Genomic DNA, 15983 nt, shown 5'->3' with positions numbered 1-15983 from the left:
TTCCTACCCACCAGGACCCTCTGACCATCCACTAGAGTTGGGGCCCTTCCTACCCACCAGGACCCTCTGACCATCCACTAGAGTTGGGGCCCTTCCTACCCACCAGGACCCTCTGACCGACCATCCACTAGAGTTGGGGCCCTTCCTACCCACTAGTACCTTCTGACCATCCACTAGAGTTGGGGCCCTTCCTACCCACCAGGACCCTCTGATCATCCACTAGAGTTGGGGCCCTTCCTACCCACCAGGACCCTCTGACCATCCACTAGAGTTGGGGCCCTTCCTACCCACCAGGACCCTCTGATCATCCACTAGAGTTGGGGCCCTTCCTACCCACCAGGACCCTCTGATCATCCACTAGAGTTGGGGCCCTTCCTACCCACTAGGACCCTCTGATCATCCACTAGAGTTGGGGCCCTTCCTACCCACCAGGACCCTCTGACCGACCATCCACTAGAGTTGGGGCCCTTCCTACCCACCAGGACCCTCTGACCATCCACTAGAGTTGGGGCCCTTCCTACCCACCAGGACCCTCTGACCATCCACTAGAGTTGGGGCCCTTCCTACCCACCAGGACCCTCTGATCATCCACTAGAGTTGGGGCCCTTCCTACCCACCAGGACCCTCTGATCATCCACTAGAGTTGGGGCCCTTCCTACCCACTAGGACCCTCTGATCATACACTAGAGTTGGGGCCCTTCCTACCCACCAGGACCCTCTGATCATCCACTACAGTTGGGGCCCTTCCTACCCACCAGGACCCTCTGATCATCCACTAGAGTTGGGGCCCTTCCTACCCACTAGGACCCTCTGATCATCCACTAGAGTTGGGGCCCTTCCTACCCACTAGGACCCTCTGATCATCCACTAGAGTTGGGGCCCTTGACATCTTCTGCTCCCTATGTCTTGCAGTTAAGCCGGAGATAGAGAAGGGCGTTCACCTGAGTAAAGTGGCCGTTCCTGGAAATGGGAAATCCTCTACAGGGCTGGAGTGTAAAGCTGAGGGGATCCCAAACGTGGCCTTCAGCTGGGCGAAGAACGGTGTCACCCTGGACTTCATGAGCCCCAGGTATTCAGGCCGGTTATGTGTGTGTGTGTGTGTGTGTGTGTGTGGGGGGGGGGGGGGGGTCGTGCTGTCCTGCTGCAGAACTCTAACTCTTCTCCTTCATCCACATTCTATAGATTTCTTAGGTATTCAGTGAAGACTTCTCACGAGTTGTGGATCCACAGGAGCACGCTCATCATCGCCAATGTCAGTGCCGTGCACGACTACGCCATCTTTACCTGCACCGCGACCAATGCCCTGGGAGTGGACAGCTTCTCCATCCAGCTTGTCAGCACCAGTAAGAACATATCACTGCCATAGTGTGCGCTGCCATAGTGTGCTCTGTACGGCTACAGCCAGGGGGACTGCCACAAAGCTTCACTTCTTCTATATGAGGGACCAATGTCAGACAACTGTGCGACAATGGGGGGCCGTGATGTTGTCCTTGACACAAGGACCAAGTTAAGTGTAGTCAGGATTTTACTGTGACATTGTGCCGCCATGATGTTGTGGACATGAAGGGACCTGACGCCCCCCACCAGGCCTTATTCACATTGTGGGCACCAGGGGGTGTCTCTTTATGCTCCTAATCCTTCTCTACCCTCCTGATTGTCCCCAGGTCACCCCGATCCCCCTACTGATCTGAAGATCTTGAGTGTCGCTCACAACTCCGTGACCCTGGGATGGAAGGAGGGGTTTGATGGAGGACTGGAGCAACAATTCAGAGTCAGGTTTGTGGGTTATTGGCTTACTCCCCTTTCTGCAGTCCCTGAATGGCATCTACAGCTTTTATATGGATGGCATATACTGCTGCTATAACTGTCACTAATAAGACTCCTCCTACACTGCTGTTATAACTGTCACTGATGAGTCTCCGCACACACTGCTGTTATAATTGTCACTGATGAGACTCTTCCTACACTGCTGTTATAACTGTCACTGATGAGACTCTTCCTACACTGCTGTTATAACTGTCACTGATGACTCCTCCTACACTGCTGTTATAACTGTCACTGATGAGACTCCTCCTACACTGCTGTTATAACTGTCACTGACTCCTCCTACACTGCTGTTATAACTGTCACTGATGAGACTCCTCCTACACTGCTGTTATAACTGTCACTGATGACTCCTCCTACACTGCTGTTATAACTGTCACTGATGAGACTCCTCCTACACTGCTGTTATAACTGTCACTGATGAGACTCCGCCTACACTGCTGTTATAACTGTCACTGATGAGACTCCTCCTACACTGCTGTTATAACTGTCACTAATAAGACTCCTCCTACACTGCTGTTATAACTGTTACTAATAAGACGACTCCTACACTGCTGTTATAACTGTCACTGATGACTACGCACACACTGCTGTTATAACTGTCACTGATGAGACTCCTCCTACACTGCTGTTATAACTGTCACTGATGACTACGCACACACTGCTGTTATAACTGTCACTGATGAGACTCCGCCTACACTGCTGTTATAACTGTCACTGATGAGTCTCCGCCTACACTGCTGTTATAACTGTCACTGATAAGACTCCTCCTACACTGCTGTTATAACTGTCACTAATAAGACTCCTCCTACACTGCTGTTATAACTGTTACTGATGAGACTCCACACACACTGCTGTTATAACTGTCACTGATGACTCCTCCTACACTGCTGTTATAACTGTCTCTGATGAGACTCCGCCTACACTGCTGTTATAACTGTCTCTGATGAGACTCCTCCTACCCTGCTGTTATAACTGTCACTGATGAGACTCCGCACACACTGCTGTTATAACTGTCACTGATTAGTCTCCGCACACTGCTGTTATAACTGTCACTGATGAGACTTCCCCTACACTGCTGTTATAACCGTCACTGATGACTCCTCCTACTTCTGTTATAACTGTCACTGATGACTCCTCCTACACTGCTGTTATAACTCTCACTAATAAGACTCTTCCTACACTGCTGTTATAACTGTCACTAATAAGACTCCTCCTACACTGTTGTTATAACTGTCACTGATGAGACTCCGCCTACACTGCTGTTATAACTGTCTCTGATGAGACTCCTCCTACCCTGCTGTTATAACTGTCTGATGAGACTCCTCCTACCCTGCTGTTATAACTGTCACTGATGAGACTCCGCACACACTGCTGTTATAACTGTCACTGATTAGTCTCCGCACACTGCTGTTATAACTGTCACTGATGACTCCTCCTACTTCTGTTATAACTGTCACTGATGACTCCTCCTACACTGCTGTTATAACTGTCACTGATGAGACTCCGCGCACACTGCTGTTAAAACTGTCACTGATGAGACTCCTCCTACACTGCTGTTATAACTGTCACTGATGATACTCCGCACACACTGCTGTTATAACTGTCACTGATGACTCCTCCTACTTCTGTTATAACTGTCACTGATGAGACTCCTCCTACACTGCTGTTATAACTGTCACTGATGAGACTCCGCACACACTGCTGTTATAACTGTCACTGATTAGACTCCTCCTACACTGCTGTTATAACTGTCACTGATGATACTCCGCACACACTGCTGTTATAACTGTCACTGATGACTCCTCCTACTTCTGTTATAACTGTCACTGATGAGACTCCTCCTACACTGCTGTTATAACTGTCACTGATGAGACTCCGCACACACTGCTGTTATAACTGTCACTGATTAGACTCCTCCTACACTGCTGTTATAACTGTCACTGATGAGACTCCACACACACTGCTGTTATAACTGTCACTGGTGAGACTCCTCCTACACTGCTGTTATAACTGTCACTGATGAGACTCCTCCTACTTCTGTTATAACTGTCACTGATGAGACTCCTCCTACACTGCTGTTATAGCTGTCACTGATGAGACTCCTCCTACACTGCGGTTATAACTGTCACTGATGAGACCCCTCTTACACTGCTGTTATAACTGTCACTGATGAGTCTCCGCACACACTGCTGCTATAACTGTCACTGATGAGACTCCTCCTACACTGCTGTTATAACTGTCACTGATGAGACTCTGCACACACTGCTGTTATAACTGTCACTGATGAATCTCCGCCCACATTGCTGTTATAACTGTCACTGATGAGACTCCTCCTAACACTGCTGTTATAACTGTCACTGATGAGACTCCTCCGACACTGCTGTTATAACTGTCACTGATGAGACTCCACACACACTGCTGTTATAACTGTCACTGATGAGACCCTGAACACACTGCTGTTATTACTGTCACTGATGAGACTCCATCCACACCGCTGTTATATCTGTCACTGATGAGACTCTTCCTACACTGCTGTTATAACTGTCACTGATGAGACTCCTCCTACACTGCTGTTATAACTGTCACTGATGAGACTCCTCCTACCCTGCTGTTATAACTGTCACTGATGACTCCTCCTACACTGCTGTTATAACTGTCACTGATGAGACTCCTCCTACCCTGCTGTTATAACTGTCACTGATGACTCCTCCTACACTGCTGTTATAACTGTCACTGATGAGACTCCTCCTACCCTGCTGTTATAACTGTCACTGATTACTCCTCCTACACTGCTGTTATAACTGTCACTGATGAGACCCCTCCTACACTGCTGTTATAACTGTCACTGATGAGACTCTGCACACACTGCTGTTATAACTGTCACTGATGAGACTCCGCCTACACTGCTGTTATAACTGTCACTGATGAGACTCCTCCTACACTGCTGTTATAACTGTCATTGATGAGACTCCTCCTACACTGCTGTCATAACTGTCACTGATAAGACTCCGCACACACTGCTGTTATAACTGTCACTGATGAGACTCCGCACACACTGCTGTTATAACTGTCACTGATGAGACTCCGCACACACTGCTGTTTTACAGATATCGGATGAGTGGCGCCGATAGTTACATGTACGTGGACGTCTTCCCGCCTCTGTCCACTGTTTTCACTATCGTTGGACTAAAGGGCGGCACGGTGTATAACTTCTCTGTGAATGCTGTTAATAAGTTGGGCGACAGCGACTATTCAGATGGTGGAGCTGTACTCACAGTCACCACACAAGGTAGTCACTGACCATGAACCCTGGTCACTCTCGAAATGGATTCATTGTGTTATGTCTAGTGCAAAGAGGGGGCGGAGCTGTACACTGCAATCTAGAGATATCCATTGAGAAGTTCCCTGTGTCATGCCCCGCCCTCTCAGACCACTCTGTGTCATGCTCCACTCCTTAGACCACTCCCTGTGTCATGACCCACCCCTCAGACCACTCCCTTTGTCATGCCCCACCCCTCAGACCACTCCCTTTGTCATGTCCCACCCTTCAGACCACTCTGTGTAATGCCCCACCCCCAAGACCAGTCTCTGTGTCATGCCCCACCCCTCAGACCACTCCCTTTGTCATGCCCCACTCCTTAGGTCAGTCTCTGTATGACGCTCCACCCCTTAGACCAGTCTCTGTGTGATGCTCCGCCCCTTAGACCTGTCTCTGTGTGATGATCCACCCCTTAGACCAGTCTTTTCGTGATGCTCCACCTCTTAGACCACTCCCTTTGTCATGCCCCACCCCTTAGACCACTCTGTGTGATGCCCTACTCCTTAGACCAGTCCCTGTGTCATGCCCCACCCCTCAGACCAGTCCCTGTGTCATGCCCCACCCCTCAGACCACTCCCTTTGTTATGCCCCACCCCTCAGACCACTCCCTTTGTCATGCCCCACCCCTTAGACCACTCTGTGTGATGCCCTACTCCTTAGACCAGTCCCTGTCATGCTTCACTCCTCAGACCACTCCCTTTTTCATGCCCCACCCTTTAGACCAGTCTCTGTGTGATGCCCCACCCCTCAGACCACTTGAAAAGGTTTTGTGTTTTCCTTTATTTTTATCTTGTGTTGATTTTCCAGTAGACACTGATTTGAAGATCCCCGAACCCACAGGACCCGCTGCTCCTGCCCCGACAGCCGGTGAGTGACTCGGGGGTGGACACGGGCCCCTCTAACAAATAGAAATTAGACAGGGAGGGAAATGACACCCCTACCCTTTAATTCCCTGGTTGAACTTGATGGACATATGTCTTTTTTTCGACCGTACTAACTATGTAACTATGTAACTTTCTTCCTCAGATGGTTTCCCGTGGAGCTTGTATATATTTGGTGCCATCGGTCTGGGGGGCACTCTCCTTCTCCTTTGTAATTTGGGGCTCGTGTTCTGGCTGGTGAGGAGATTCAGAAGGAGGATAATAGAAGGTAAAGGAAACCATCAACAGCTGGGGGGCAGAGTGTAGATGACGGATCATCATGTGATTTAGCGTCGCATGCGCAACGAATCAGTCAATAATAACATCTGTGTGTATAATATATACGAGGGAGGATGGATCAGTCAGTAACAGGAGCGCGTATAATATATACGAGGGAGGACAGATCAGTCAATAACATCAGCATGTATAATATATATATGAGGGAGAACGGATCAGTCAGTAACATCAGTGTGTATAATATATATATGAGGGAGGACGGATTAGTCAGTAACATCAGCGTGTATAATATATATGAGGGAGAACGGATCAGTCCGTAACATCAACGCATATAATATATAAGAGGGAGGATGGATCAGTCAGTAACATCAGCATGTATAATTTATATGAGGGAGGACGGATCAGTCAGTAACATCAGCGCGTATAATATATACGAGGGAGGACGGATAAGTCAGTAACCTCAGCGTGTATAATATATATGAGGGAGGACGGATCAGTCAGTAACCTCAGCGTGTATAATATATATGAGGGAGGACGGATCAGTCAGTAACATCAGCGTGTATAATATATATGAGGGAGGACGGATCAGTCAGTAACATCAGCGTGTATAATATATATGAGGGAGGACGGATCAATCAGTAACATCAGCGTGTATAATATATATGAGGGAGGACGGATCAGTCAGTAACAACCTGTATAATATATATGAGGGAGGACGGATCAGTCAGTAACATCAGCGCGTATAATATATATGAGGGAGGACGGATCAGTCAGTAACAACCTGTATAATATATATGAGGGAGGACGGATCAGTCAGTAACAACCTGTATAATATATATGAGGGAGGATGGATCAGTCAGTAACATCAGCGTGTATAATATATATGAGGGAGGACGGATCAGTCAATAACAACCTGTATAATATATATGAGGGAGGACGGATCAGTCAGTAACATCAGCGCGTATAATATATATGAGGGAGGACGGATCAGTCAGTAACAACCTGTATAATATATATGAGGGAGGATGGATCAGTCAGTAACATCAGCGTGTATAATATATATATGAGGGAGGACGGATCAGTCAGTAACATCTGTGTGTATAATATATATGAGGGAGGACGGATCAGTCAGTAACAACCTGTATAATATATATGAGGGAGGACGGATCAGTCAGTAACATCAGTGTGTATAATATATATGAGGGAGGACGGATCAGTCAGTAACATCAGTGTGTATAATATATATGAGGGAGGACGGATCAGTCAACAACAACCTGTATAATATATATGAGGGAGGACGGATCAGTCAGTAACATCAGTGTGTATAATATATATGAGGGAGGACGGATCAGTCAGTAACATCAGCGTGTATAATATATATGAGGGAGGACGGATCAGTCAGTAACATCAGCATGTATAATATATATATATGAGGGAGAACGGATCAGTCAGTAACATCAGCTTGTATAATATATATGAGGGAGGACGGATCAGTCAACAACAACCTGTATAATATATATAAGGGAGGACGGATCAGTCAGTAACATCAGTGTGTATAATATATATGAGGGAGGACGGATCAGTCAGTAACATCAGCGTGTATAATATATATGAGGGAGGACGGATCAGTCAGTAACATCAGTATGTATAATATATATATGAGGGAGGACGGATCAGTCAGTAACATCAGCGTGTATAATATATATGAGGGAGGACGGATCAGTCAGTAACATCAGCTTGTATAATATATATGAGGGAGGACGGATCAGTCAACAACAACCTGTATAATATATATGAGGGAGGACGGATCAGTCAGTAACATCAGCATGTATAATATATATATGAGGGAGGACGGATCAGTCAGTAACATCAGCGTGTATAATATATATGAGGGAGGACGGATCAGTCAGTAACATCAGTATGTATAATATATATAAGGGAGGACGGATCAGTCAGTAACATCAGCTTGTATAATATATATATGAGGGAGGACGGATCAGTCAGTAACATCAGCATGTATAATATATATGAGGGAGAACGGATCAGTCAGTAACATCAGCGTGTATAATATATATGAGGGAGGACGGATCAGTCAGTAACATCAGCGTGTATAATATATATAAGGGAGGACGGATCAGTCAGTAACATCAGCTTGTATAATATATATATGAGGGAGGACGGATCAGTCAGTAACATCAGCATGTATAATATATATGAGGGAGAACGGATCAGTCAGTAACATCAGCGTGTATAATATATATGAGGGAGGACGGATCAGTCAGTAACATCAGCATGTATAATATATATGAGGGAGAACGGATCAGTCAGTAACATCAGCGTGTATAATATATATGAGGGAGGACGGATCAGTCAGTAACATCAGCGTGTATAATATATATAAGGGAGGACGGATCAGTCAGTAACATCAGCTTGTATAATATATATATGAGGGAGGACGGATCAGTCAGTAACATCAGCATGTATAATATATATGAGGGAGAACGGATCAGTCAGTAACATCAGCGTGTATAATATATATGAGGGAGGACGGATCAGTCAGTAACATCAGCATGTATAATATATATGAGGGAGAACGGATCAGTCAGTAACATCAGCGTGTATAATATATATGAGGGAGGACGGATCAGTCAGTAACATCAGCGTGTATAATATATATGAGGGAGGACGGATCAGTCAGTAACATCAGCGTGTATAATATATATGAGGGAGGACGGATCAGTCAGTAACATCAGCGTGTATAATATATATGAGGGAGGACGGATCAGTCAGTAACATCAGCGTGTATAATATATATGAGGGAGTAGGATCAGTCAGTTAATTTTTTGTTGTTTTCCGCAGGAGACGCAGTGAAGAAGGACGAGAGGTAAATTAGTCAGGGATGGGATCGGGTCTGATTATAATGGGACTGCAGTACCAGACCCAGCCACACACAGGAGGGGCGCTCTTATACATAAATATAAAGCTGTCTCTTCTTCTCCTGCAGCTCACACTGTGGGGCCCTCAATGAGTACGGGGACGGCGAACTGATCAATGCACACGCAAAGAAGACGCTACTGATCGACAGCGGATCCGAGAGTGGCAGCAGCATCTACCACGTGAGTGCAGGGGTACGAGGGGTGTATGGGGGTACGAGGGGTGTATGGGGGTACGAGGGGTGTATGGGGGTACGAGGGGTGTATGGGGGTACGAGGGGTGTATGGGGGTACGAGGGGTGTATGGGGGTACGAGGGGTGTATAGGGAGAAGAATAAAATAGTCAACTCTGTAACTGATTATCTCCTGTAGGACAGCGGATCAGACTCCGGACTATATTACTACCCAACCCGGGACTACCAGCCCACACTGTCCCCCCACTACGAGAGCACCGAAAAGGGGGACCCCGAATATCAGAGCTGGGCCGGTAACTACAGCATCAGTATAAAGAGTTTTGGGAGACAATACATAGTAGTTATATTCTTGTATATAGGAGCAGTATTATAGTAGTTATATTCTTGTATATAGGAGAAGTATTATAGTAGTTATATTCTTGTATATAGGAGCGGTATTATAGTAGTTATATTCTTGTATATAGGAGCAGTATTATAGTAGTTATATTCTTGTATATAGGAGCAGTATTATAGTAGTTATATTCTTGTATATAGGAGCAGTATTATAGTAGTTATATTCTTGTATATAGGAGCAGTATTATAGTAGTTATATTCTTGTATATAGGAGGCAGTATTATAGTAGTTATATTCTTGTATATAGGGGCAGTATTATAGTTGTTATATTCTTGTATATAGGAGCAGTATTATAGTAGATATATTCTTGTATATAGGAGCAGTATTATAGTAGTTATATTCTTGTATATAGGGGGCAGTATTATAGTTGTTATATTCTTGTATATAGGAGCAGTATTATAGTAGATGTATTCCTGTATATAGGAGGCAGTATTATAGTAGATATATTCTTGTATATAGGAGCAGTATTATAGTAGTTATATTCTTGTATATAGGAGGCAGTATTATAGTAGTTATATTCTTGTATATAGGAGCAGTATTATAGTAGTTATATTCTTGTATATAGGAGCAGTATTATAGTAGTTATATTCTTGTATATAGGAGCAGTATTATAGTAGTTATATTCTTGTATATAGGAGCAGTATTATAGTAGTTATATTCTTGTATATAGGAGCAGTATTATAGTAGTTATATTCTTGTATATAGGAGCAGTATTATAGTAGTTATATTCTTGTATATAGGAGCAGTATTATAGTAGTTATATTCTTGTATATAGGAGCAGTATTATAGTAGTTATATTCTTGTATATAGGAGCAGTATTATAGTAGTTATATTCTTGTATATAGGAGCAGTATTATAGTAGTTATATTCTTGTATATAGGAGCAGTATTATAGTAGTTATATTCTTGTATATAGGGGGCAATATTATAGTAGTTATATTCTTGTATATAGGGGGCAATATTATAGTAGTTATATTCTTGTATATAGGAGAAGTATTATAGTAGTTATATTCTTGTATATAGGAGCAGTATTATAGTAGTTATATTCTTGTATATAGGAGCAGTATTATAGTAGTTATATTCTTGTATATAGGAGCAGTATTATAGTAGTTATATTCTTGTATATAGGAGCAGTATTATAGTAGTTATATTCTTGTATATAGGAGCAGTATTATAGTAGTTATATTCTTGTATATAGGAGGCAGTATTATAGTAGTTATATTCTTGTATATAGGAGCAGTATTATAGTAGTTATATTCTTGTATATAGGAGCAGTATTATAGTAGTTATATTCTTGTATATAGGGGCAGTATTATAGTAGTTATATTCTTGTATATAGGAGCAGTATTATAGTAGGTATATTCTTGTATATAGGGGCAGTATTATAGTAGATATATTCTTGTATATAGGAGCAGTATTATTGTAGTTATATTCTTGTATATAGGAGCAGTATTATAGTAGTTATATTCTTGTATATAGGAGGCAGTATTATAGTAGTTATATTCTTGTATATAGGAGTAGTATTATAGTAGTTATATTCTTGTATATAGGAGCAGTATTATAGTAGTTATATTCTTGTATATAGGAGCAGTATTATAGTAGTTATATTCTTGTATATAGGAGGCAGTATTATAGTAGTTATATTCTTGTATATAGGGGACAGTATTATAGTAGTTATATTCTTGTATATAGGAGCAGTATTATAGTAGTTATATTCTTGTATATAGGAGCAGTATTATAGTAGTTATATTCCTGTATATAGGAGCAGTATTATAGTAGTTATATTCTTGTATATAGGAGCAGTATTATAGTAGTTATATTCTTGTATATAGGAGCAGTATTATAGTAGTTATATTCTTGTATATAGGAGCAGTATTATAGTAGTTATATTCTTGTATATAGGAGGCAGTATTATAGTAGTTATATTCTTGTATATAGGGGCAGTATTATAGTAGTTATATTCTTGTATATAGGAGCAGTATTATAGTAGTTATATTCTGGTATATAGGAGGCAGTATTATAGTAGTTATATTCTTGTGTATAGGAGCAGTATTATAGTAGTTATATTCTTGTATATAGGAGCAGTATTATAGTTGTTATATTCTTGTATATAGGAGGCAGTATTATAGTAGTTATATTCTTGTATATAGGAGCAGTATTATAGTAGATATATTCTTGTATATAGGAGCAGTATTATAGTAATTATATTCTTGTATATAGGAGCAGTATTATAGTAGTTATATTCTTGTATATAGGAGCAGTATTATAGTAGTTATATTCTTGTATATAGGAGGCAGTATTATAGTAGTTATATTCTTGTATATAGGGGGCAGTATTATAGTAGTTATATTCTTGTATATAGGGGGCAGTATTATAGTAGTTATATTCTTGTATATAGGGGCAGTATTATAGTAGTTATATTCTTGTATATAGGAGCAGTATTATAGTAGTTATATTCTTGTATATAGGAGCAGTATTATAGTAGTTATATTCTTGTATATAGGAGCAGTATTATAGTAGTTATATTCTTGTATATAGGAGCAGTATTATAGTAGTTATATTCTTGTATATAGGAGCAGTATTATAGTAGTTATATTCTTGTATATAGGAGCAGTTTTATAGTAGTTATATTCTTGTATATAGGAGCAGTATTATAGTAGTTATATTCTTGTATATAGGAGGCAGTATTATAGTAGTTATATTCTTGTATATAGGAGGCAGTATTATAGTAGTTATATTCTTGTTTATAGGGGACAGTATTATAGTAGTTATATTCTTGTATATAGGAGCAGTATTATAGTAGATATATTCTTGTACATAGGAGCAGTATTATAGTAGTTATATTCTTGTATATAGGAGCAGTATTATAGTAGTTATATTCTTGTATATAGGAGCAGTATTATAGTAGTTATATTCTTGTATATAGGAGCAGTATTATAGTAGTTATATTCTTGTATATAGGAGCAGTATTATAGTAGATATATTCTTGTATATAGGAGCAGTATTACAGTAGTTATATTCTTGTATATAGGAGGCAGTATTACAGTAGTTATATTCTTGTATATAGGGGCAGTATTATAGTAGTTATATTCTTGTATATAGGGAGCAGTATTATGGTAGTTATATTCTTGTATATAGGAGCAGTATTATAGTAGTTATATTCTTGTATATAGGAGGCAGTATTATAGTAGTTATATTCTTGTATATAGGAGCAGCATTATAGTAGTTATATTCCTGTATATAGGAGCAGTATTATAGTAGTTATATTCTTGTATATAGGAGCAGCATTATAGTAGTTATATTCCTGTATATAGGAGCAGCATTATAGTAGTTATATTCTTGTATATAGGAGCAGTATTATAGTAGTTATATTCCTGTATATAGGAGCAGTATTATAGTAGTTATATTCTTGTATATAGGAGCAGTATTATAGTAGTTATATTCCTGTATATAGGGGCAGTATTATAGTAGATATATTCTTGTATATAGGAGCAGTATTATAGTAGTTATATTCTTGTATATAGGAGCAGTATTATAGTTGTTATATTCTTGTATATAGGAGGCAGTATTATAGTAGTTATATTCTTGTATATAGGAGCAGTATTATAGTAGATATATTCTTGTATATAGGAGCAGTATTATAGTAATTATATTCTTGTATATAGGAGCAGTATTATAGTAGTTATATTCTTGTATATAGGAGCAGTATTATAGTAGTTATATTCTTGTATATAGGAGGCAGTATTATAGTAGTTATATTCTTGTATATAGGGGGCAGTATTATAGTAGTTATATTCTTGTATATAGGGGGCAGTATTATAGTAGTTATATTCTTGTATATAGGGGCAGTATTATAGTAGTTATATTCTTGTATATAGGAGCAGTATTATAGTAGTTATATTCTTGTATATAGGGGGCAGTATTATAGTAGTTATATTTTTGTATATAGGAGGCAGTATTCTAGTAGTTATATTCTTGTATATAGGAGGCAGTATTATAGTAGTTATATTCTTGTATATAGGAGCAGCATTATAGTAGTTATATTCCTGTATATAGGGGCAGTATTCTAGTAGTTATATTCTTGTATATAGAAGCAGTATTATAGTAGTTATATTCTTGTATATAGGGGGCAGTATTCTAGTAGTTATATTCTTGTATATAGGGGCAGTATTATAGTAGTTATATTCCTGTATATAGGAGCAGTATTATAGTAGTTATATTCTTGTATATAGGAGCAGTATTATAGTAGTTATATTCTTGTATATAGGAGCAGTATTATTGTAGTTATATTCTTGTATATAGGAGCAGTATTATAGTAGTTATATTCTTGTATATAGGGGACAGTATTATAGTAGTTATATTCTTGTATATAGGAGCAGTATTATAGTAGTTATATTCTTGTATATAGGAGCAGTATTATAGTAGTTATATTCTTGTATATAGGAGCAGTATTATAGTAGTTATATTCTTGTATATAGGGGACAGTATTATAGTAGTTATATTCTTGTATATAGGAGCAGTATTATAGTAGTTATATTCTTGTATATAGGAGCAGTATTATAGTAGTTATATTCTTGTATATAGGGGCAGTATTATAGTAGTTATATTCTTGTATATAGGAGCAGTATTATAGTAGGTATATTCTTGTATATAGGGGCAGTATTATAGTAGATATATTCTTGTATATAGGAGCAGTATTATTGTAGTTATATTCTTGTATATAGGAGCAGTATTATAGTAGTTATATTCTTGTATATAGGAGGCAGTATTATAGTAGTTATATTCTTGTATATAGGAGTAGTATTATAGTAGTTATATTCTTGTATATAGGAGCAGTATTATAGTAGTTATATTCTTGTATATAGGAGCAGTATTATAGTAGTTATATTCTTGTATATAGGAGCAGTATTATAGTAGTTATATTCTTGTATATAGGAGCAGTATTATAGTAGATATATTCTTGTATATAGGAGCAGTATTATAGTAGTTATATTCCTGTATATAGGAGCAGTATTATAGTAGTTATATTCTTGTATATAGGAGCAGTATTATAGTAGTTATATTCTTGTATATAGGAGGCAGTATTATAGTAGTTATATTCTTGTATATAGGGGCAGTATTATAGTAGTTATATTCTTGTATATAGGAGCAGTATTATAGTAGTTATATTCTGGTATATAGGAGGCAGTATTATAGTAGTTATATTCTTGTGTATAGGAGCAGTATTATAGTAGTTATATTCTTGTATATAGGAGCAGTATTATTGTAGTTATATTCTCTCAGGCACCTATGAGGACGGGTTTGGAGGTTCTGACCACCATGAATACGAGGAAGTTCGAGGGGAATATCCAACATCCCAGAAAACAATATGGCCGTCCAGCGCTCTGGTTAGTTACAGGATCTCCATATATCTATACGTTTTTGGTTCATTATTGGCCATATATTGTGATGACATTTTGGTGTCTCTACAGGACAGAGCGGAGCAGTCGTGGGATGGACACCCGGGACCCAGAGGTTGGGGGTACGATGAACCAGATTTGTCTGTGACCTATGAGACTCCGTACGGGGGGCAGGGACACTTGGTGTGAGATGTTAGGAAGGACCCTAAGACCTCCCAAATACAGGAGTTGGGAATCTTTCCTCATTTCCTACTCTGTAATAATTCTTTAATCTAATTTATTTGTGATCTTTAAGCCTTTAGTCCAATACAAAATGGTAAAACATAAAGAATTAAAAAAAGAGTAAAATAACACATTATGGGTGCATAGTGTCACAGAGGAGATTAGGTCTACACTTTAAGGGGGGGTGGGGGGGTGGCGGCGAGGATTTGGGTCAAGTCTGTTTACAAAAAATATACAAAAATGGTAATTGTTATATTTTGTGAATGTTCTGGAATCTGATCCATAAAGAATTCTGGATACAACAATATTGTCTGGTGATTTCTATGGCGACGGGATTCAGTGTTTAATTTTGTTGGCAAATTCCAATTATATTTCTTCTTAATTTATTATACGGATAAGTTATAATATACAAATATTTTTTCTGATTTTAACTAGCTGACTAGAAAGCGGAAAAGTTTAAAATAAAAAAATAAAATAAATCAATACATGAAATTTAAATGATAAATAAAAAAAATTATGAAAATGTAATTTGTAATTAAA

The 15983-nt window shown here is 39.6% G+C and overlaps 1 protein-coding gene across 2 annotated transcripts in view; it reads left to right on the top strand.

Moving 5' to 3' along the window:
* Positions 1 to 15615, top strand: part of NPHS1 (NPHS1 adhesion molecule, nephrin) — a gene marked incomplete at its 5' end in the record, with an annotated part of 65824 nt that extends 50209 nt beyond the window's left edge. Inside the window, 11 exon segments of one of the 2 annotated variants that reach the window (XM_056551480.1) lie at positions 913 to 1069; positions 1183 to 1343; positions 1665 to 1776; positions 4935 to 5116; positions 5957 to 6013; positions 6173 to 6295; positions 9163 to 9187; positions 9308 to 9419; positions 9609 to 9723; positions 15106 to 15209; positions 15294 to 15615. In XM_056551480.1, coding sequence (XP_056407455.1) covers positions 913 to 1069; positions 1183 to 1343; positions 1665 to 1776; positions 4935 to 5116; positions 5957 to 6013; positions 6173 to 6295; positions 9163 to 9187; positions 9308 to 9419; positions 9609 to 9723; positions 15106 to 15209; positions 15294 to 15410 — 1265 coding nt within the window. 2 annotated transcript variants of the gene reach the window in all.
* Positions 15616 to 15983: the final 368 nt, after the last annotated feature.

Source organism: Hyla sarda, unplaced genomic scaffold (genome assembly GCF_029499605.1).
Source record: "Hyla sarda isolate aHylSar1 unplaced genomic scaffold, aHylSar1.hap1 scaffold_1059, whole genome shotgun sequence".
Taxonomy (NCBI): domain Eukaryota; kingdom Metazoa; phylum Chordata; class Amphibia; order Anura; family Hylidae; genus Hyla; species Hyla sarda.
Note: the sequence above shows the minus strand (reverse complement) of the source record. Positions and strands in the feature narration are given on the sequence as shown.